The following is a 24,042-nucleotide window of genomic DNA, read 5'->3' on the forward strand; positions in this document are numbered from 1 at the left end:
CTAAGAATATTTACTTAGCAAACGTACGATTAATAAACAGTAGAGCAATTGGAATCCATTTTAAACAGGATATGTCAAGCCAGCTGTCTGGAGTCCTCATTTTCAAAACAAATAAAATCATGGCGGCCCGCGTAAAATTGAGTTTTCTACCGTTGATTCGGTCATGAAATACATTACATTTTAGGTTTAAGTTTCAAAATGTTCTATTAAATTAAGAGTTATACTTGGGTATATCAACTTAATGAACGTCTTGCTGTGATTTCAGCTCGATTGGTTGCCAATATCTTTAGGACGTTAAAGTAGCTAAACCCTAACTGCCACATCATCGATGTCAAACCAGGTCCTAGCCTAATCCCATCTTCATGTTGCGCAGCTGAAATTTCTCTAAATGTATTAAGGATAAAGTTCAGTCAACAATAACGATGGGCCAAGAAGTATAACAAGAACTCTGTTTGCCTGGGTCTAATTCAGTTAACGTTATCTAGCTAACGTTAAACCCGTCATCAGCAACTTGATTGAGTGAAGTAGCTAACGACGTTAGCTAGCTAGCTATCTAAAAACCATTCCGTTTTGTTCTGCAGTCTGGTCATTGAGGCATTACCTAGCCTAGTCAGTGTCACTGCACAACCATAGGTAGCTAACTTTAGCTGCTTTTGTAGTTTCTTTGCTTTTTGACAGTCTCAAGTTAATGTTTCAAGACCATCGGACATTCATCCAACAGAGTCGGTTTGTAAGGATAAACCCACTCTGTTGAATGAATGTCCGACCATGACATAACTGTGTTATAGGTTTACAATTAAAACGATAAACTAGTTCCACACACAATACACATTGGCCAGAACTTCAGAAAACTTCTGTCTCTGACGGGACCCACACAGTTCGCAGGTGAGAAACCGTCCTTTCTGATCACATTTACTAACTATAAGAACCACATTCAAAGGCTACAGTTGTCACGTTTTCTGTAGTACATACAGAGTAGGCCTACAAGTGGAACTACAGGTAACTGCCAAAATAAAGGAAACACTTGCGTACATTTTGGATGCAAAGTATATTGAAAGCAAGTACTTCCACACAGGTGTGGTTCCGGAGTTCTTCATGTGAATTTCTGGCAGACTGGACGCTGTGTTGCATATTTCTGCCTTTTGCAGGTCGGAGTGCAGATTGCACAATTTGGTCCCCCAAAAAAGTGGAAGGGGAAACTCTTAAATTGCACCACCATCTAACCCCTTTTCTCAAAACTCCCTGTAGATCTTCTGCACTACAATCTCTCACCCAAATATTTTTCTGCCGATGCGACTAACACATCTATGTTCTGTGATTTGCAGTCCATCAGTGCAGTGCAGTTGATCACCATTGCTATAAACGCAAGAAATCCAACCTTACTGAAAAACTCATCCTCTCTGGGTCTTTCTTCAGGCCTACTCACTGGGGAACTCCCAGTTGAATCACTCCCCTTTGGGCTGTCCTCTAGTCTCTTCACTGCCTCATAGGAAACTTTCTGCCCCACTCAACCGGTCTCTCTCTCACAGGGCACTTCGGATCTCCAACTGCATGGGCGCCCCCACAGTTGACACACAGTGCTTTTTCTAACCCAACTTTACACTCCCATTGACTATGCCCTTCTGCACATTTCTCACATTGTGGGATCTCCTTTCTACATACTGCTGCAACATGTCTGAATCCGTGACACCTAAAGCACCGTAGCGTGTTTGGAACATAGGCCCTCACAGAACAGCAAATATAACCTAATCAGGTAGAAACTCTCTGTTAAAGTTCAACAAGACATACAGGGTATTCTCAGTTGCATTGCCACTGGGTCTACATCTTACCAAAAGGTGGGTGTCACAAACACCAGGAATATTATTTTTCATTTGATCCACCTCTACGCTCAACACTACCCACCAGTCACCCCTTTGAGCACGACAAAGGTTGAGCCACGAGATGCGAGACGCACAGCGCCTGCTGCCTCTGGGCAGAGGATGCAGAAAAAATCTCAACAATTCCACTACTCTAAACTTTCAAAGATGTAAACGCTCCCAGTTTGTCCTTTACCGTGCCTGAAACAATGTACGGTTTGGCCAAAATGCAGGAATCCACCCATGGCAACCACTGGAAGTGTCTACCACACCTGTAGCTGCAGGTACTTCATCCTGGTCTGGCTCGACTTCAGAGCACTCACTACTGCTGACCGATGTTCTCAAGAGCACAAGTAGATTTATAGGTCATTTTACTTGGTTTGTATTCAGGAGAAGAAAATGATTGAACAAAGGTTTGTACTCAGGAGACGTAGGTATGTACTTAGTGCCATTTTTATGCTTCTGTGTCATCGCACCCTGGTTCCCGAGTTAATTAAGAAACCATCATGCTTAGGGTCATGTATAACAATGCCCAGTTGCCCATCATTTTGGCTACCATGGCTAGAAGAAGAGATCTCAGTGCCTTTGAAAGAAGGTTCTCAATGGAGCATAGTGGGATTAAAGGGTGTGTGTGTGTCTCTGTCACCAGATCTCAACCAGATTGAACAGTTATGGGAGATTCTGGAGCGGCGCCTGAGAACGCGTTTTCTACCACCACCATCAACAAAACACCAAATGAGGGAATTTGTCATGGAAGAATGGTGTCACATGCCTCCAATAGAGTTCCAGACACTTGTAGAATCTATGCCAAGGCCTGTGGTGGCCCAACTCCCTATTAAGACACTTTATGTTGGTGTTTCCTTTATTTTGGTAGTTACCTGTAGCTATATGCTCAAAGGATTGCGGTTACAGTTGTATTGATAGCAATATAGATTTATTGATGTATAATGTATTGAGAGTCTGGGAGAACAACTTATGGGAATAGGATAGGTTGACTATCTCTTATTTTAAATGTATTTATTCTATGCTGTGTAATACCGTTTTTTTTTTACTGTAGGGATTACTGTCGTTTTCTGGTTTTGTCTATATTTTGTTTATTCCATTGGGGATCACGTTGGAAACAAGTGGAATTGCTTTAATGTATTATTCCCTGGGTTGTACTCAGTGCATCTTTTCCCCATATTGGAAATGTGAACAATGAGCAGTAACCAGGACAAACCAGACAGTGTGAATAAACTGAGGTTTTCCAACGTGAATCACAAATTGTTCTCTAAACATCAGCTTGTTTGCTTTTCAGAGTGTGGGAGAACCAGTGACGTTTGTACATGAACTGCTGTAGGAGAACTCGAACCGAAAATGATCATTTGTGCTCTAGGAACATATTTCTTAGAGGTTTACTGTACTGATTAGCCTAAGTTACAGTTCTGTGCATGCCTCAAGTAAAAATCTAATGCAACGTGCAATGTGCTTCTCCACTGTTTGGTGACCCCCCTTGGTTTTCACAGGAACCTGTTTGAAATGGAAGGAGTGAAAAGTGCGTTCTATGGCCTTGACTTCATCACAGTTACCAAGGTACCCAATAAATACACTTTAAAGTTTAATCCCTCATTTACCAACCCTATCCATTTACTCTGGGATATTGTGTGCAATTAGACCATGATGACTGAATGGATCATGTCACAAATACAATTTAACTGACATTTTCTGATTCAATTCATGGGCCATGTCCAAATTTTTGACATTCTCCCAAATTGTGCACTTGCACAATCCTTGTCATTGATTTGAAAACATAGGATTGGTATAATCATTGGCAAGAGTGAGTTTTCACCATTGCTAAATCCATGCAAGAAAGTGTGCAAGTGCAGAATTCGGGAGAAGGGTGGGGTATCGGGCCATGTTCATTTACTAACAGGCCTTTGCATGTTTTGTGTTGCCTTTGTCAGGCAGATGACGATGTGGAGTGGACAGACATCAAGCACCATGTCATGGATGCCATCACTAAGTGGAGACCCCATGACCACGGAGGTGACCCACCATGAGAGCAGTGAGTATGACAGGAACAAAACTCTTCTTCATATGGGTGTTGAGGGTCAATCTGTACTGTATTGTCATCTTGATAAATTGCATACATCTAATGAAAATGTTTGTTTTTTTGTATTATGAATTTAAGACTTTTCAACATGCTGTTCCTGTCTTAGGTCACTTTGAAGATGATGAAATCGTTTCAATGATTAACGAGCTTCTAGATACACGGATAAGGTAAAATCCCAATATACTATTAGTATGATGTACAGTGGGGTCTGAAATGATTGACACCGTTGATAAAGATGAGCAAAAATGACTATAAAATAAATAATTTAAATATTGAGCTATGTTGTATGCAAAAAAAAGGGATATTTTGTACTGATACAACTGCTCAGAGAAAGAGAAAACAATAATAATTGTTTTTCTCAAAAAGATAGGGGCCAAAATTATTGACACCCTTGTTTTCAACACCTTTCAAGGATGATGGCACTGAGCTGTGGAGAACCCATTGGGAGGGATCTTGGACTATTCCTCCATACAGAATCTTTCAAGATCCTTGATATCATTCATCTGCGCTTATGGACTGCTCTCTTCAATTCAAACCACAGGTTTTCACTAGGCTGGCCATTGCAAAATGTTGATGTTGTGGTCAATTAAACATTTTTGTTGATTTTGATGTGCTTGGGGTTATTATTTTGCTGGAAGATCCAATTTAGGCCAAGTTTCAGCCTATGGTAGAGGCAACCAGGTTTTTGGCTAAAATGCCCTGGTACTGGGTAAAGTTCATGATGCCGTTGACCTTAAGGGCCTCGGGGTTTGCGACTGGGAGTCCCATAGGCCCAGCGTCAGTTTATTTTTTATTTAACCTTTATTTAACTAAGCAAGTCAGTTAAGAACAAACTCTTATTTACAATGACGGGCTACCCCAGCTAAACCCTCCCCTAACCCGGACGATGCTGGGCCAATTGTGCGCCGCCCTATGGTACTCCCGATCACGGATGGTTCTGATACACCCCAGGATCGAAACAGGGTCTGTAGTGACGCCTCTCGCACTGAGATGCAGTGCCTTAGACCGCTGCGCCACTTGGTGTTTCCTCCGACACATTGGTGCATCTGGCTCCTGGGTTAAGCGGGCTGGTGTTAAGAAGCGTGGTTTGGCGGGTCATGTTTCTGAGGACGCATGACTCGACCTTCACCTCTCCCGAGCCCGTTGGGGAGTTGCAGCTATGAGACAAGATCGTAGTCACGAAATTGGGGATAAAAAATATATATATATATTATTTAGGATCAGGACTATTGGAAGAAAATAACCCCATAACATCAAAGATCCACCACCATATACATCTTTCTTCCGACGCAAAACCCACGACTGGTGTGCGTAGCCAAAGAGCTTTATTTTCATGTCATCCAACCAATGTAAATGCCTGGAGTTTGCTAAATGACATTGGCACTTGGATTGGAACTGGTGCTTTGGTCAGATGACATGAAAATAGAGCTATTTGGCCATGCACACCAGTAGTGGATTTGGTGTTGAAAGAAAGATGCATATGCAGAAGAAAAAAACATACCTAACCTAAAATATGGTGGTGGATCTTTAATGTTATGGGGCTATTTTGCTTCCACTGGTCCTGGGGCCCTTGTTAAAGGTAGATTCAGTGACTATAACATAGATGAAGAACGTAAACAGCATAGTGGGTCATGCTGTGAACAGCGTGAAGTGAATCTGTGCACATGCGCATATACTGTGTGTGACTGTGAGAGCGAAGTCTTGCATCTTGCTCATCTCAATATCTGCAGTGCTGCACGTGGAAACGTAATTTCGCTGTCAACCTTTAAAGTCAACCGCATCATGAACTTTACCCAGGACCAGGACATTTTAAACAAAAACCTTGTTGCCTCTGCCAGGAGCCTGAAACATGAACAGAAGTGGATCTTCCAGTGAGACAATTATAATTATTTATTTTATAGTCTTTCTTGCTCATCTTTATCAAGGGTGCCAATAATTTCGGACCTGAATGTATGTAGTGTTTTCGGTCATAATCATTACAGATCATGCGCTTTTAATCCCACCCCTCAGCTACTCTCAGCCCATTCCACCTATCTCTGTAGACCACCCTCAGGCAGATTGTTTGGGCACTGAAGTTGTTCCACAAACAAATTATAGAAATTATGTTGATATGAAATAAAGACTATAGTGATGTTATCTTCAAGGACAGCTCGGTACAAATTCTCCCATCCCCTCCCCCCTCTTAAACCTCCCCTCCATTCTTCTCTTCCTCCTAGTTTTTAATAACAATTGTAATATTACCTGTTATGTTGTTCAGTGACAAATAAACTCAACTAATAAACCCTCCCGTTTCACACAGGCCCACAGTGATGGAGGATGGCGGTGATATAATCTTTAAGGGCTTTGAGAATGGCACGGTAAAGCTGAAGCTGGTTGGCTCATGCACCGGCTGCTCCAGCTCCACTGTCACCCTGAAGAATGGCATCCAGAACATGCTGCAGTTCTACATCCCGGAGGTGGATGACGTGGAACAGGTGAGAGGCAGAGAGGAGGGAGGGACAGGGAAGAGGAGGAGAGGAGAGTGAGAAGGAGGGAGAAACCCATAGAGAGGCAGAATGAGGATAAATGGATAAAGTGAGCGAGGAGGGGAACAGCATTAAGCTTTTATGTCTGTCAGTTATAGCTGTTCTTTTTGTTTCTGTAGGTGGAAGATGAAGTGGATCATGTCAACGCAAACGTTTTCACCGAGTTGGAACGCAAGTTTGGAGACATAAAACATTCCATTACAAAATGGAAGTACATGCTCTAAAAGGAATTCATTCCTAATTTTGCTCCAATATCATGGCGGTCCGCAAACAATCGTTTGTGCTGGAATATATGATCAATCATGATCTGACCAATTCAGTATTACCATGAAAATAAAATCCAAATAAATTCCTATTAACTTCTAACACACCCTTCCCCCCCCCTAAAAAAAACTCCCCAACCCCCCTGATCTATATCATGCTGAACACTCCACCCTTAGGATTGTTCAGCATGTTAACCATTTCAACATTAACATCTCATAACCCCAATATCTCTTTTTCCGTCTCCACAAAAACCTTCAACCTGGCATTTCTGCTTTCCACAACCTGAGTCGTATTGATAACCTTACCAATAAAAGCTATGAAGTCATCTTCATTATCAAAGTGTCCTTTGACAGTGCACATTCATGAGCGCAAGATTTCTGAACAGGCATCTAAACCATGCCAGGACCAGCAGAAACACCAGCCGGGTTATTCCTACAATGCGGTGCCATTTGGACCTCAAAACTTATGAAAAATGTTTGTATATTGTAGCAGGTTCAAGGGTGTGGGGTTTCCATGTCACCAAGTTCAATAACCAAACACACACAAGGAGCACAACTAGAATCCAAATGGGGTGTTTATTAGGGAGTTTTGCACACTGGGGAAAGGGGGAATTCACCAACCATTTCACAGTCCACAATCCATTCTCATTGTCCGTTCCAGGGGAAATCATAAAACTCAGGTCCTCAGCCAAACCGGTTCGGTACACAGTGGGGGTAACCACACAGACATTTCCCTCGCTTCATAACACTCGCTTCCCTCTCCATTCTCTGCAGCATCCTCTTTTATCCCCAAGCATTCCCTGGCTTAATGATACACAAGCTCACCTCGTTGGGGCAGGAAGTCCATATAAGGCTCGGGAGTGGAGCCAGCTGGCTGCAAGCTATCTCACTTCAATTACCACTCCCCTCACCTCTCCCTGCCACACATATACATATACATATATATATATATATATATATATATATATATATATATATATATATATATATATATATATAAAATAAAATAATTTATTCGCTCAGAAAAGGGACATGTTTGACTTCCAGAAAAACATATTGATCAAGCTCAGGCACGTAAACATTGGGGTGCATTTTCCAATTTGTTAGGTGCAGAATCCTAACAAGGTGGAACCTAACAGGATGGAAATGTTATTAGCCATAGCTCTGTGAGTGAGCCAGATTGAGCTATCGTATAATTTTTTTTCTCTGTAATTTAGCCTAACGGTGGAAATTTATGAGTGGGACATACAACAACAATAACAACATGAAACATGGACAAATAGATAAACTGAGTGTTTATTTATTTAGCTTCACACCTATTTTTTTTACCCATAAGAAATGACACTTCCTGAATATTTTAGGAAGGGGTTGATTTCTTAAATAGAGAATTACAACAAACTAACAGGGTGGAAAGAGGTATCAGGGACACACAGAAAATCTTAAATAAAATAATAATAAATACAATAATCATGAAGAAAAAAAATATTGATGAAAGATACTTTAACTAGGACTATAAAATAATGAAGAAAAATGTTAAACATGTTATTATTTTAAGACTTATATTTCTTGTGGAAGTTGATAACACCTTGGGACATGGCAAAAATGCTTACATCCACTGACAAAAAGTGTTTAAAATGCATAAAATTCCCTTTCAATATCCATATTTGGTGTTTAGGGTAAAGGACACCTGAGATTATATTTAAAGCTTTTTGGAATCCACATTTTACACTAAATAAGAACTTCTATTTTATGGGGACAGAAAAGGCAACGCTAGGCCTCCTGAGTGGTGCAGCGGTCTAAGGCACTGCATCACAGTGCTTGAGGCGTCACTACAGACCCAGGTTCGATCCCGGGCTGTGTCACAGACGGCCGTGACCGGGAGACCCATGAGGCGGTGCACAATTGGCCACACACAGGGGAGAAAAAAGGGGTAAAAGAAAAGACACCGCTTACTAGGAATAACCCATTCCCGAAATTAGGTCCACTTAGTACAGGAGCAGCCATGGAAATTCCACCAATCTGTTTTACAGCTTCTGCATACAATACAGCATGACTGATTCTATATCTCTGAGCCTCTCTCTGAACCTGGCATCCACCAAATGCTGCACTATGTTCCCCCACACAATTACAACACTTAACCTTCACATTGCTCCCACATTCACCGTAATCATGTTCCCCCCCACAGTTGGCACATCTTTCCTTCCTTTACATTGAACAGCTACATGTCCCATTCTTAGGCATTTTAAACACCGCAATGGGGATGCGACAAATTCTCTGACATTGAAACTAGGGAATCCTATGTGTACTTTCCCTGGCATAACCTTGTCAAACCTCAGCAGCACTGATAGGCTTTCACTTCTTTGACCTCCTTTCCTACTGATCAACCTTTTGTCCTCAATCACTCTGCCTCCCTTCACATGTTCTTAAATATCATCTATAGATATTCAGGCCCCAGTGATGACTCCCCTCAATCTAGTATAAGCACCAGGGACATATTTAATCTTTTTTAATCTTCTTCCCATTAAGCTTTTCCATTTTCAGAATATTCTCTTGCTGAGCCTGGCTACCACAAAATATGAACAATCTACCATTTCCAATGAACCAAACTAATTTTACTTCACCTACCTCTTTCTCTACTGCATTAGTTAGTCAGATAGTGTTTGATGAGAACACAGGGCCTCACACCCTATCACCACTTTCCACTCCAACATCACTACTCTTGCTTCCTACCTTGGCCCTCCTTATGCTTTCTTTATTAGATGCTTCACTGCTTTCTGTATCATGATCTCTCTTCTTCCCATGTCTTTCCACTACCGACCATTCCAGTCCTTGACCCTCATCCTCCCGCTCCATATAATCAGAACTGACACCCATATTGTTCGCATTCCAGCACTGCTGTTGCTTCACCAACTTTCTCAATTTCCTCCATTACGTCCGCAGTGTGTGTCAGGGGAAAAGGCACCCTGTCAGAAGTTTTGGGTAATAACATTCCCTTGTGTGTGCTGTCTCCCCAGGTCTGAGGTAGTTTCAGCCCACCATTAACCCTGTACAGCAATGAGTGGAGCACTATTCACCATGCATTTGATTGATGTAAGTTAACATGGGAAATTGAGTCTGAGACTTGTCTCCGGCCAGGTATCAAGAGGAGCTGCCTGCAGCCATCGCTGGGTGTCTTTACAAATACCTCACCCAGCCAGAGCTGGTGAAACTGATGAAGTAGATACTCACTAAGTACTGTAGTGCAGATAGATGCAGAGCTTTATTGACTCAATAGTAGGTGGTGCATGCCATTTGTTAGATGTTTCTGGTATTCAAGGTAATAATGTGAATTGAGATAAATATAGCTGTGCTTTACTTACTTTCCATGAGCAGAGAAATCTCTTTAAACTCCCTGCTCCCTGACTGGTTGTGAAATGTCTTGGCAAGTGCCTTGGTGTCCACATCACCAACAAACTATCATGGTCCAAACACACCAAGACAGTCGTGAAGTGGGCACGACAACACCTATTCCCCCTCAGAAGACTGAAAAGATTTGGCATGGGTCCTCAGATTCTCAAAATGTTCTACAGCTGCCCCATCGAGAGCATCCTGACTGATTGCATCACCGCCTGGTATGGCAACTGCTCGGCCTCCGAAGGCCACTAAATTGTTCAGTTTTGTCACATAACACAATGCCACAGTTTTTGAGGGAGCGTGCAATTGGCATGCTGACTGCAGAAAGGGCATGCTGACTGCAGGGATGTCCACCAGAGCTGTGGCCAGAGAATGTAATGTTAATTTATCAACCATAAGCCGCCTCCAATGTCGTTTTAGAGAATTTGGCAGTACGTCCAACCAGCATCACAAATGCCGACCACGTGTAACCACGCCAGCCCAGGACCTGCACACCTGGCTTCTTCACCTGCGGGATCGTCTGAGACCAGCCTCGCGGATAGCTGCACAAACTGTCAGAAACCGTCTCAGGGAAGCTCAGCTGTGTGCTCGTCTTCCTCACCGGGGTCATTACCTGACTGCAGGTCGGCGTCATAACCGACTTCAGTGGACTAATGCTCACCTTCGATGGCCACTGGCACGGGGGAGAAGTGTGCTCTTCACGGATGAGTCCAGGTTTCAACTGTACTGGGCAGATGGCAGGTATGGCTTTGTGTGGGTGAGCAGTTTGCTTATGTCAGCGTTGTGAACAGAGTGCCTTATGGTGGAGGTGGGGTTATGGTATGGGCAGGCATAAGCTAGGGACAATGAACACAATTGCTTTTTTTATCAATTTCAATTTGAATGCACAGAGATACCGTAACGAGATCCTGAGGCCCATTGTTGTACCATTGATCCGCCACCATCACCTCATGTTTCAGCATGATAGTGCACAGCCCCTTGTCGCAAGGATCTGTACACAATTCCCAGAAGCTGAAAATGTGCCAGTTCTTCCATGGCCTGCATACTCACCAGACATGTCACCTATTGAGCATGTTTGGAATGCTCTGGATCGACATGTACGACAGCGTGTTCCAGTTACCGCCAATATCCAGTAACTTTGCACAGCCATTGAAGAGCAGTGGGACAACATTCTACAGGCCATAATCAACAGTCTGATCAACTTTATGCAAAGGAGATGTCGCGCTGCATGAGGCAAATGGTGAACACACCAGATACTGACTGGTTTTCTGATCCACGCCCCTACTTAAAAAAATTGTTATATGTAATCAACAGATGCATATCTGTATTCCCAGTAATGTGAAATCCATAAATTAGGGTCTAATGAATTTATTTGAATTGACTGAAATCCTTATATGAACTGTAACTCAGTAATATATTGCGTTTATATTTTTGTTCAGTGTATTTTCAAGAATGGTGGTGGCTGCATCATGTTATGGGTATGCTTGTCATTGGCAAGGACTAGGGTGTTTTTTAGGATAAAAATAAACAGAATAGAGCTAAAGCACAGGCAAAATCCTAGAGGAAAACCTAGTTCAGTCTGCTATTCAACAGACACAGAGACAAATTAATCTTTCATCAGGAAAAAAAAAACTTAAAACACAAGGCCAAATATACACTGGAGTTGCTTACCAAGACAACATTGAACATTCCTAGTTACCGTTTGGACTTACATCGGCTTGAAAATCTATGGCAAGACTTGAAAATGGCTGTCTAACAATAATCAACAACCAATTTGACAGATTATTAAGATTTTTTTTAAGAATGTGGAAATATTGTACAATCGAGATGTGCAAAGATGTTAGACATACCCAGAAAGAGTCACGGCTGTAATCGCTGCCAAATGTGACTGACATTTGTTGGCTCGGGGGTGTGAATGCTTATGTAAATTAGATATTTCTGTATTTAATTTTCAATAAATCTGCAAACATTTCTAAAAACGTTTTCACTTGGTCATTATGGGGTATTTGTGTAGATGGTCGAAAATTATTATTATTATTTTTTAATCCATTTTGAATTCAGGCCGTAACACAGCAAAATATGGAATAAATCAAGGCATATGAATACTTTCTGAAGATTACACAGATTGCCTGACCGACCTTGTTATTTTGTCGTCAAAGAAAAGTATGTAGCACGCGTGCGCGCCCCCTGATCTACGCATGCGCGGCGACAGTTTTTGATCCATCTCCGCCGGCGAATGAACAGAGGACAGACGTAAAGGCGTGAGGACAATATTTTTTCCTCTATCTGTTAATGTAATAAACATTTTGGATGCTTTCCTTACTGCAGAACGCAATTATTGTCGCAAAATTGGAATGTCAATCAGCCTTGCTGTCCATCAGTCTCTTATAGAGCTGCGTCGTGTGTTGCCTTGTTTAGGCCTCGTTATAGCTAACGTTAGCTACGTTACTAGTCGTCTTTGCTTTGATAACAAAACCCACGAGTCATCATCATAGATAGCTATCTAAATAGCAAGCTAGGTAGCTATCTAGTTATTTATCTCCGTTAGCAAGCTAACCCAGCAAATGTTGTTAGTTAGCCTATGGCTATTTATAGTTAAAGGCTAACCAGGTAGATGATATCTGTAATTGTCTAGCATGTGCATTAGCTAGATGGCCTGTTAAACTTGGTTGTTTTTGGGCCCTGTACAGGTACCCCCAAACAAATATTTGTTCAGAAAATAGAAAGTACAAATCATTTGACAGCTACAGCTCTTGTCTTTTGTAAGACCCCCCTCCATAAAGGCCATAAATCATGCGCAATGGCCATATTCATAGTGTGCAATGTAGGTCAAGTCACTAATAGTGCAAACATTTAGTAGGTAAGGATACACACTGATTGTCATTGTAAAGCAATGCATTTTCTTCTCCATCCACATTAACTTGTATGCATCCTCCACATGCACCGTTGATTTCTCACTTGTTTACTATAGGAAACGTGAATGATGAAAATACGTTTTCTCACCTCGATAACTTGAAAGGCCTGATTGCTAGGGTAATTTTCATATGTCAGGCTTGAAAATCCATTCAGCCTTTTTGGCACAGTGAATCAACTGGTTTTACTGCATGGTCGGAACTAGAAGCACAAGCATTTCGCTACCCTCGCATTAACATTGCTAACCATGTGTATGTGACAAATTTGATTTGATTTGATTTTGAAATGGCCAAGAGACATGTGATCTACTGCTGTCTAGTGGACGAACTGGGAACTGGGAATCTGTTGTATCTCAGGCTCTGTAGTAAACACATTGTTTCCCACCTTTCTAACAGTACTAAGCTTGTGTTTGTCGGACTTAGTTCTGAAACCAAAATGTACTTTGAGGATAGTACACAATATTATGCGTAGTTTAGAAAATGCCACCAGGGGGCATCAGAGTTGAAGAGGCTAGCTATAAATAGTATGCCACATTCATTAATTCAAATTTTTCTAATTCTAAGGCTTTCTATTATTAACAAAAAGTCCCATACAGAAGACACCTTCGTCCAATGACTCGTATGTGTAATGTAATAAAACTGAGAGTCATGATCAAGGGATAGCTAGCTGTCCAACTAAGCGCCATTTTACAGCAGTGAAAATTTGGCTACCCTGCCCATTAATTCTGTTGTTGCTAGTCTCACTATCCCGCCTAATAGAGGCAGCTGTCAGGAGGCCTAACGTTGTTGTCGTTTTAGCCAAAGTGGTAACTTAACGATATATTATCCAAGCTAACGTTAGCTGATATGATTTAGCTAGCTAGGTATTGTATTAGCTGTAAGTAAATCTGTAACAATCTCCTCCTGTATTGTTTGTTTTTGTTGCTAGATGCCATGTTTGTGTTCAATGAAAGCAAGGTAAATGTCAAATGAAGAATCCTTATACAAATAGGCCCATTTCCGGGTTGTTGTTTTGACAGGATATAAACCTAAATCAGTTCCGGCAATACACTTAAGCTCGAGCCGTAACTCATGGCCCAGTTTGGGGGACAGAAGAACCCACCGTGGGCGGCTCAGTTCACTGCCACGGGGGTGTCCCAGCCCAGCCACTCAGGACAGTCCCTGGACCTCAACAGCCTACACTGTGAGTATGACATTTTGCTGGATGACTGCCTTTCCTTCTATAATCTGTACTCATCTGTGGGATACAATTAATGTGAGGTTGAGGCAGGGTTTCAGTTAGGAAAATGTGACGCCGGACATTTGACTGGCAGTATTTTAATTTACCAAACATTTGTGAAATTTACCGGACCCATATACATTGAGTGCATAACCTGATTAGGGTGTCCACCCACGGTGCTCAGAATGACTGACAGAAATCACATTTCGATTATGGTAATTCATTTTCACACCCTAGAGTGTAAATTAATTAACACAATAAAACATTTCGCATCAAAATCCGTCAGGTTTTTTGGGGGCAAGGGCTGCGTCTCAATCCACAGCATCTGCCGATGTCGCCCTTCCGCATCTGCGGTGAAGGTGGCAGAGCTGGAGCAGTGTTTGTCAGATCATGAGACATTCCGAAAATCGGTCTTCTCATGAAAACGTCTATAACGTACGAATGGTTTGACCTACAAACTAAAGATGACTCCCACGAACACGATGGTGTTCTCAGTTTTGCTCTACGACCCCCACAAACGTCACAGGACTTGTCTGAAGTCGGTACAGCCGATGTGCCAACTTCTGTCAGTAGTGTCCGAATAGTTTGGGCAACACACTAATATGCTCCCTCTAAGGAAAGGGGAGTCTCTCACGAACAGGTTGGTTGTTTTGCTCTAGGACACCGAGAAGCCTCACAAGACTTGTCTGAAAGTAGCCCGGTACCAGCTTAAAAAATATATGGAAGTACAGTATATATGGAGATAGTTCTGTGCCTAAAATAGGGGTGCCTAAAATAAGGGGTTATATGTCAATCTTTCATAACTTCATTTTTTTGAATCGTTTTTTTTTATTACTCTATATTTATCCATGTATGAAGCTGTTATTCATTGCGTTTCAATGGGAAAATAGCAGTAATCAAATTCTGTTTCATCATATACATACCTTAAGGGGTCCTAATATTCTATGTCACATAGTCATACCAAGGATCATTTAGCTATCTTAAGAATTCCATAGGTTAGCTTAGTAGACCGAACCCCCAGCTTAGACTCTTAAAGATTAACAGAACATGAATGTCGAGGACGATGTGCGGTCTTTCCTACGAAATTTTGATGTGCACTTTGAAGATGTTAGGCTAGTAAATGTGGACAGTTATTCTATGTCAATCTACTATCCCCCATAGTAAAAAAAGTTGCCACATTTTATTGGTCGGCTGGTGGAGAAAGAAATGGCCTATTCCAAACAGACTTTGGGATAGTTGTCGGACAATGGATCCCAAATTCATACAACCAGTAGGCCTAGGCTACATAAAAATAAAAAAAAATAATGGAAAGGGGGATACCTAGTCAGTTGTACAACTGAATGCATTCAACTGAAATGTGTCTTCCGCATTTAACCCAACCCCTCTGAATCAGAGAGGTGTGGGGGGCTGCCTTAATCGACATCCACATCTAAGCAATGAATCTGATGCAATAGATCAGAACGTTTTTCTTAAAATGTATAATGTTCTTAACATTATAAGCGCAGCAATGCGCACAAGGCATTAGACTACGCACTAATGCTCGTTCCGTAATGCAATTAGCAGGAAAACACCATTGTCAAAAGGACACCGCTCATGCAAGTGGTTTCATGTGACAGAGAAAATTATTTGGCTACTGGACAATGAAAGAAAGTTGTCTAGGCTACACATTTGGAAGCAGGTAAGACATGCCTCATAATATGTATTAAAATGTTCAGGTTTCAAACAATTAAGTATATGTTTTCAAAATGCATACTGCCTCCAGCTCATTGCAAAGTGGTGTGTGATGCGCTGATGAAGCCTGACTTCCGTTGCCTATGTTTGCTGTTTGAGAAGCTGACTGATTTTCTGCTCAAAGGCTCTGTATTTGTATGCTGTAGGCCTACACGTGTGATTAATAAGATGCATAAAGAATATGCTGTGCGCCATTTTAATTCCACTAAATTATGCAAATGTACCTATTGACCGATAAACATATTTCCAATAATAAATAGGCTAAAAAGCATTATTTCGCAAATTGGCCGGTGCCAATTTTATTTATCAGTTTTTCTATTATTATTTTTTGGGATAAAAGCTTGCTATTACCGGATAACGGTAACGCTGGGTTGAGGGTACAGTGCTTGAAGGAAACTGAATCTCACTGATCTCTTTGGCAAAGTTTGTGATGGAGGGGGTTCAGATTAGTTCGCTGGATATTCAAAGTAAGTATATTATAAGAAAATAAGTATATTTTCTTTCTCTCTCTCCCGTCACTTCTTTTCTCTTTCTTGTTCTGCCGGTCTATCACTCCATTCCTTTCACTTGCCATACATCCTAACACCACTCTTTCCGCATTCTATTCCCACACCCATCTCTCCCCTGCAGCTCTAGGTGTGCAGCAGCCATCTCTCCTGGGTGCGTCTCCCTCTATGTACTCCCAGCAATCGGCCCTGTCTGCAGCCTCCCTCAACTCCCAGTCGTCCGCCTCCAACTACCAGCTATCCCAACAAACTGCAGCCCTGCAGCAGCAAGCCGCAGCCGCCGCCGCTGCAGCACTGCAACAGGTGAGCTACGCTAGGCTCAGCTTGGCAGTGTTCCGCTAGGCACAATGCAGCTACATGTGCTTTAACAGAAAATTATAATATTTGTGACTCACCACCTGGATTCGGTCTTATGTAGCAAAATGTGAAATTGTGTTTTTTACATTGGATAAAAGTAGAGACTCAGAGCTACAAAATGGTATATTATACACTGCATTTGAGGAACAATGGGAAAGTAATTCTGCTTTGAAAGTTGATCAACTTTTAAACTCACTTTTGAGAAAATCCCCTTTGAGTGTTTTGTTATCTAGCTTTTTTTTTTTTTTTTTTTTTTTTTTTTTTTTTAGGGGTGGATCAGCTTAGTATTGCGGAAAGAATGTTGCTTCCAATGTAATTGTCTGCATCATTTCCATTCCCCCATATTTTTTGGGGTAAATATATATATATCCATACACGTATGCATACATATACACCTATATACATACACATACCTATATAGACATGCATACTTTTTTCAAGAATATGCCTTTATTATTATTCCCCGCGACCCTACCACCAATCCCCCAATTGGAGTAAACTTATAAACACTTCTGCTTTTACCTTCAATTTCTACATCTTATACCTATCTTACAGACACAGTCCACTTTACAATAGTTCTCTCTTATTTGTTCTTAGTCCTTCCTCTATTTCTGTTGTCCATCCAATTTTATTTCCACTTGTAACTGTGCTATTTCACAAAAGCTCCGCACCTATACACATTTCACAGATCCCGTATGCCCTATATTGTTTATCTTGTTATTAGTCCCACCCTTCAGCTCCACCCAACCCCTCCCATCTATCTTCCAACATCATCCATTTCGGATTTCTATTTGCTATACATTTCTCAACTGTGCTGTGATGCTTCACAAAAGACCTGAACCTTCCTATTCTCATAGCTTCTACAGATTGTAAATTAAAAATAAACATCTTTGCCAAAATAATTATTATATTATTGATTGATTGACTATGGCTTTTCAAATCCCCCAGTATTGCTATCTGTAGCGTTAGTTTTAGGCAAATGTTGCAATTCTTCAGCCATTCCTGGACCTGTGACCAAAAACGAGCTACATATGGACAATACCAAAATAAATGATCTAATGACTCTGCCTCCTCACAACAGAATCTGCAGAGCTGGGAAGATTGTATACCCCATATATATAACATTCTATTAGTTGCAAGAATTTTGTACAGTAATTTATATTGAAAAATTCGAAGTTTTGAATCCGGCGTTGTTTTGCGTATCAATTCATAAACCATGTGCCATGGAATGGGTACATCGAAAATCTCTTCCCAACTATTTTGCAATTTGTATGGCACAGCTGTTAGTTTTTTGGTCCTTAAATGAAATTGGTATATGTTTTTATTTATCACACTTTTCTTTAACCATTTTTGTTCTTTAATACAGGGCCGACATACAAGTTCCTTACTTTTTTCCCCTTCTACTTGCCTCTTCCATTTTTGTGGTAATGCTGCAATTAATTGGTTGTAATTTTGGGTAGAGCAGACTTTTCCATATGTCTGTGTTAGCTGCATGTGTGACATAACTCCACCAGTCCTATTTATGATATCATTCACAAAAATTATACCTTTTTTAAACATTTCTTCGATAAATACAGTTTTTTTATCAATTATTATATTTGAATTTAACCACAATATTTGTTGTACTATTTGTTCCGTCCTTTCAGGTGGATTAAACTGAAATTGCAACCAACTTTCTAAGGCTTGTTTAAAGAATAAGGATATTTTGGAGATCATTTCCTTTTCAAACAACCAAAAGTGAGCAGGTGTAATCTGAATAAAGGGAAAAAGGCCCTTCTTGAACATAGGATGAGACATTCGTACCAGTTTACTAGAGAACCAGTTTGGATTTAAGTATAACTTTTGTATGACCGATGCCTTTAGTGAGAGATCTAATGCTTTAATATTTAATAATTTCTGCCCTCCGAATTCATATTCGTTATATAAATAGGCCCTTTTAATTTTATCTGGCTTGCCGTTCCAAATAAAATTGAATATTTTTTGTTCATATAATTTAAAAAACAGGTCATTAGGTGTAGGCAAAACCATAAGCAAATAGGTAAACTGTGATATGACTAAAGAGTTAATTAGGGTGATTTTTCCACAAATAGACAGGTATTTTCCTTTCCATGGTAGCAAGATCTTATCTATTTTTGCTAACTTTCTATAAAAATTTATTGGAGTGAGATCATTTCTTTCTTTTGGGATTTTTATACCGAGTATGTCCACATCTCCGTCAGACCATTTAATTGGTAAACTACATGGCAATATAAAATGTGTATTTTTTAGTGATCCAATACGTAATATGGTACATTTATCATAATTTGGTTTTAATCCAGAGAGGATAGCAAAGGTATCTAGATCCTCTATGAGGCCCTGGAGAGACTCTAGTTGTGGTTTTAAAAGAAAACATGAATCATCAGCGTACAATGACACCTTAGTTTTTAAGCCATGAATTTCTAATCCTTTAATATTAATGTTTGATCTAATTTTAACAGCTAACATTTCGATGGCAATAATAAATAGATATGCCGATAGTGGACAACCTTGTTTTACTCCTCTAGATAGTTTAAAACTTTCTGAGATGTAGCCATTATTTACTATTTTACACCTAGGGTTACTATACATAATTTTAACCCATTTTATAAGAGATTCCCCAAAATTGAAATATTCTAGGCATTTATATATAAACTCCAGTCGTACTTTATCAAAAGCCTTTTCAAAATCAGCTATGAAAACCAGGCCTGGTGTCCCCGATATCTCATAGTGTTCTATTGTTTCCAGTACTTGCCTTATATTATCTCCAATGTATCGTCCATGTAAAAAACCTGTCTGATTAGGATGAATAATATCTGACAAAACTTTTTTTATTCTATGCGCCAAGCATTTTGCTAGGATTTTTGCATCACAACACTGAAGTGTAAGAGGTCTCCAATTTTTTAATTGGACTGGATCTTTATATATACCACTTGGGTCCTGTTTCAGTAATAACGATATCAGACCTTCTTGTTGTGTGTCTGATAATCTACCATTTATATAGGAGTGGTTAAAACAAGTTAATAACGGTCCTTTGAGTATATCAAAAAACGTTTTGTATACTTCCACTGGTATGCCATCCAGCCCTGGAGTTTTCCCATCTTTAAAGGCCCCAATTGCAACAAGCAGTTCCTCCTCTGTAATTTGGCCTTCACATGAGTCTTTCTGTTCAGATGTTAATTTTACATTATTAATAGGAAAAAAATCCATACAATTAGTTTCAGTTAGTGGAGATGGAGGAGCCTGAAAAGAAAACATATTCTTAAAGTACTTTACTTCCTCTTTCAAAATATCATTTGGTGAATCATGCGTGACTCCATCATTTGTCACAAGTTTTAATACATTTTTTTTGGTAGCATTTCTATATTGAAGATTGAAAAAGAATTTGGTGCATTTTTCCCCATATTCCATCCAGTTCGCTTTATTTTTATAATATATTACACTGGATCTTTCTTGAATAAGTTCCTCCATTTCTTTTTGTTTTTCCTCTAAATTATTCTGTGCCTCTATGGTACCGTTTTTATTGCTATCTAACTGTACTGTTAGTCCTTCAATTTCCTTTGTTAATATGGACTCTTTTGATCTAAATTGCTTTTGTTTTATAGATGAGTACTGAATTGCATGGCCTCTAAAGGCACACTTAAAAGTGTCCCATACAATAAGGGGATCTGCTGTACCTATGTTATGTCTGAAAAAGTCAGTTATAAAATCTTCTGTCCTAGTTCTAAACAATTTATCATCTAGTAGACTTTGATTAAATTTCCAATATCCTCGCCCACGTGGAAATTCTGTAAGAGAAATATATATGCCAATTATGTGATGATCCGACCGCATTCTATCCCCTATCAACACTTTTTTAACTTTTGGTGCCAGAGAGAATGGAATAAGAAAGTAGTCAAGACGACTAGCTTGATTCAGCCTCCGCCATGTATATCTCACTAAATCAGGGTATTTAAGTCTCCATATATCCACTAATTCCAATATATCCATGACATTCATGATTTCCTTAAGTGCCTGAGGGTGATAATTTGTAGTGTGATTTCCTTTCCGGTCTATAGAGCTATTTAAGACCGTATTAAAATCTCCCATTATAATAATAGAGTCTAGTGTTGCTTGTAGAGTTGATAAGTTCTTATATATATTTTCAAAGAAGCTTGGATCATCATTATTCGGACCGTATAGGTTAACAAGCCATATTTGTTTATTGTCCAATAACATATTTAAAATAATCCATCTACCTTGAGGATCTGTTTGGACAATTTGCACATTTGGATCAAAATTATTGTTAATTAAGATCATCACCCCTTTTGAATTTCTTTGCCCATGGGAGAAATATATTTTGCCCACCCAGTTCTTTTTCCACAAAACTTCATCTAAAACTGTTGAATGGGTTTCCTGTAAACAATAAATATTATAATCCTTCTCTTTTAGCCAGGTAAATACTGATCGTCTTTTCTTATTATCTGCTAAGCCATTACAATTGTAACTGGCTATACTTATTTCACCACTTACCATGAGACACACCTTTCATTCTTTTAATCAGAATATATTTTTGTAAACGTACTATTAAAAAGTAACATAATGATTGAGTGTCTATATAGTTGTACCATGATATTTGCATTTCTACTAAGTAAACCTCCAATTGGTCCCTACTATTCCACCCGCTAAAAGGCCTCATCTCGAGATGGCTTGTCATCCCAATGCCCGGCAGACCACCCTCGACCCCCTGTATCCCATAGCCCTGAACCGACTGGGATCCATTCTTTGAAAAGAGCATACAGTTCCATTTACCGAATTGAAGTAAATCAATTGCCATATGCATTTCCATTGCCGTCACCTCGATTTGTATTATATATAGCTGTGGATCATCCTCTATTGTACCTTACATCTTTTACTTCTTCTTTCGCAACAGTTGTGGGATACACACATACACACTCAGCCCTTACCCCCACACAACCATAAGCTCACTTTCTCAACAGTTGCACCATCCCAGAGCCCAACTCAAGATGGGTCATGATTTCCAAATGCTATTGCAGTTGCAGCTGCATGAGAAGGCCTGCAAGACCGCGCAAAAAAATAAGCAAAATTAGAAATTTATTTACCATTGTCATATCCTAGATAATGGCAGTCAAATGTACACCCTATTCCTGAAAAAAACACCCACAATACGGCCACCAGTCATGACCATGTCCCCACGCATCTCCATGCAGTCCGACCTTGATTCTGTGCCGCCAGGGCCACAATAATATACCCCCTCTCTGAATGTCCGAGTGTGACCCCCTCCCCATGGGTTACTGCAGCTAGTGTTGCCAGCACTGCCACTGCCTGGGTGGGGGTACCCCACCGGAATCCCCACCGGCTAGGTACAAGGTCGTCAAGGTTCTCATTAGCAGCTTTGAGAAATTCCTTGTATATTTTCCTCTCCCTTTAGGGGGCTTTGGCTTTGCAGGACCAACCCTGCCAAGCAGGCTCAGAATCTTGAGGGGGCAGTGCTGCTCTTGGTCTCTGACCTCATTTTAGCTGCATATAGACCGCTTACAGCGAGCACATAAAACAGTTAGGGACTTCTCCTTAATATCTGGGTCATTCAGGTGGGTGTCTAGGGTATAGGGCCATAGACAGTACCATTAAAATAGGATAATAATTAGATATAATTTATTAAGATAAAAAAAAATGTAGTTTTCCATGATAGGACAATAAATAAATAAGACGTATAATTCGTTATAAAAGTATATCCATCATCTGAACAACATTGAAAGCCCTCTCATACCCGGCTCACAGCAATACATTGGCTCTGGGATATGCAACCATTTCATTACTCACTCACTCAACTTTCCAAACATAACAAATAAGATAAAAAATAAAATAAACACAAACCATACCATCCACACATACTGTGCCTTCTGTTTACTTAGTTTTTATCTTCACTGTGTAAAAATAGTGCTTGTGTGTTCAATTAGTTATATGTGAAGATTTATAAAAAAGCTATATTTTTTGTTGTATTGTTACAATCAGTAACCGGGCTTGAATTGTGTTTATTTTCCTCGTCTATGAGAACTTTGTAAATTTTAAAATAACCATGGAGTAGTCTTTGTGTCTCTGAACAACTGGTTATCAATATATAGTTTATCAACGACGAGAGCTACTCGTTTCGCTTTTAATCTGTTTTCTTTGAAAATTGGATACAGAACTTTGCGCCGTTCTGCAATTTCTTTCGGAAACTGATCATTCATGCCAATTTTGGTCCCAGCAAGTCTTTTACCTAGGCTTTTAACCATTATTTTATCTTTAAATGAAGCAAATTTTAAAACGATTGGGCGTTCGTACCTCTGCCCTCTCTGTCCGAAGCGGTGAACACGTTCAAGTTGGATTTTGTCGACAACTTCGCATGGAATCTGAAGCGCTGTACGGAGGAACTCTCTAACTATAGATTCAGGAACTTCTCCTTCTTTTTCTTGGATACCTGTAAGTACCAAATTCTCTCTCATGGATCTAGTTTGAATCTCCAGTAAGGCTTCCTTCAGAACGATGTTCTCTTTTTTAATTCCATTCATTTCGGTTTGAATCTTATTGACTGTCCCTTTTAGGGCGTGTGTTTCCTTCTCCAATGTCGCAGCTTTTTCATCACTCATCTCTAGGCTTGCCTTTAACTCTTTTATATCCTTACTAAGTAATTCAAGTAAACCCAGTTTGTCATTTATTGATTTTAACAGATTGGTTTCGACCTTTACCATTCCCGGTGGTGAGAATATTAAATCGTCAGTATCTGTCGAAGAATCTCGCTTGCGTTTTGTAAACGATTCCCCTGTCTTACTCTCCGTCATGTTTGGTTGTTGCCTGTTTTCGTAATATTTGTCGATAAATGTCTCTAGTCTTAGGATTTGTTTTGTGTTATTATCCAGATTGAAGGTTTATCACTCACCAGATTATGTAGTGCTAATATTTTAGTCTATTTAGCAGATATTTCGAATATTATGTTTTATCTTGAGGTGCTCTACATAACTTCGTTCAGTCCGCCATTACCTTTACGTCCGCCGTCTACCTACACCCTACACTATCTAGCTCTTCTTTGTCTACACCCATTCAGTATCGTTCACACCCTCTTAAGCTTTAGCCCCACCCATCTTGTTTCGCTCTGAGCGCACACTTGAGCGATGATTTGTTTACCTCTGG

The 24,042-nt window shown here is 40.1% G+C and overlaps 1 protein-coding gene and 1 pseudogene across 4 annotated transcripts in view; both read left to right on the forward strand.

Annotated features, from left to right (window-relative positions):
* Window positions 1–808: 808 nt before the first annotated feature.
* Window positions 809–7,068, forward strand: LOC129859295 (NFU1 iron-sulfur cluster scaffold homolog, mitochondrial-like; annotated as a pseudogene).
* A 5,230-nt stretch (window positions 7,069–12,298) lies between these two features.
* Window positions 12,299–24,042, forward strand: part of LOC129859468 (cell division cycle and apoptosis regulator protein 1-like) — a 40,318-nt gene continuing 28,574 nt past the window's right edge. For 3 of the 4 annotated variants that reach the window (XM_055929300.1, XM_055929315.1, XM_055929321.1), the window contains exons 1-3: window positions 12,299–12,390; window positions 14,061–14,224; window positions 16,622–16,800. In XM_055929300.1, the coding sequence (XP_055785275.1) occupies window positions 14,113–14,224; window positions 16,622–16,800 (291 nt within the window). In that variant the 5' untranslated portion in view covers window positions 12,299–12,390; window positions 14,061–14,112. Of the gene's footprint in view, window positions 12,424–14,060; window positions 14,225–16,621; window positions 16,801–24,042 lie in introns of all 4 variants that reach the window. The other variant, XM_055929308.1, reaches the window with a different exon arrangement.

The sequence above is a fragment of the Salvelinus fontinalis genome, chromosome 1 (genome assembly GCF_029448725.1).
Source record: "Salvelinus fontinalis isolate EN_2023a chromosome 1, ASM2944872v1, whole genome shotgun sequence".
Lineage (NCBI taxonomy): Eukaryota > Metazoa > Chordata > Actinopteri > Salmoniformes > Salmonidae > Salvelinus > Salvelinus fontinalis.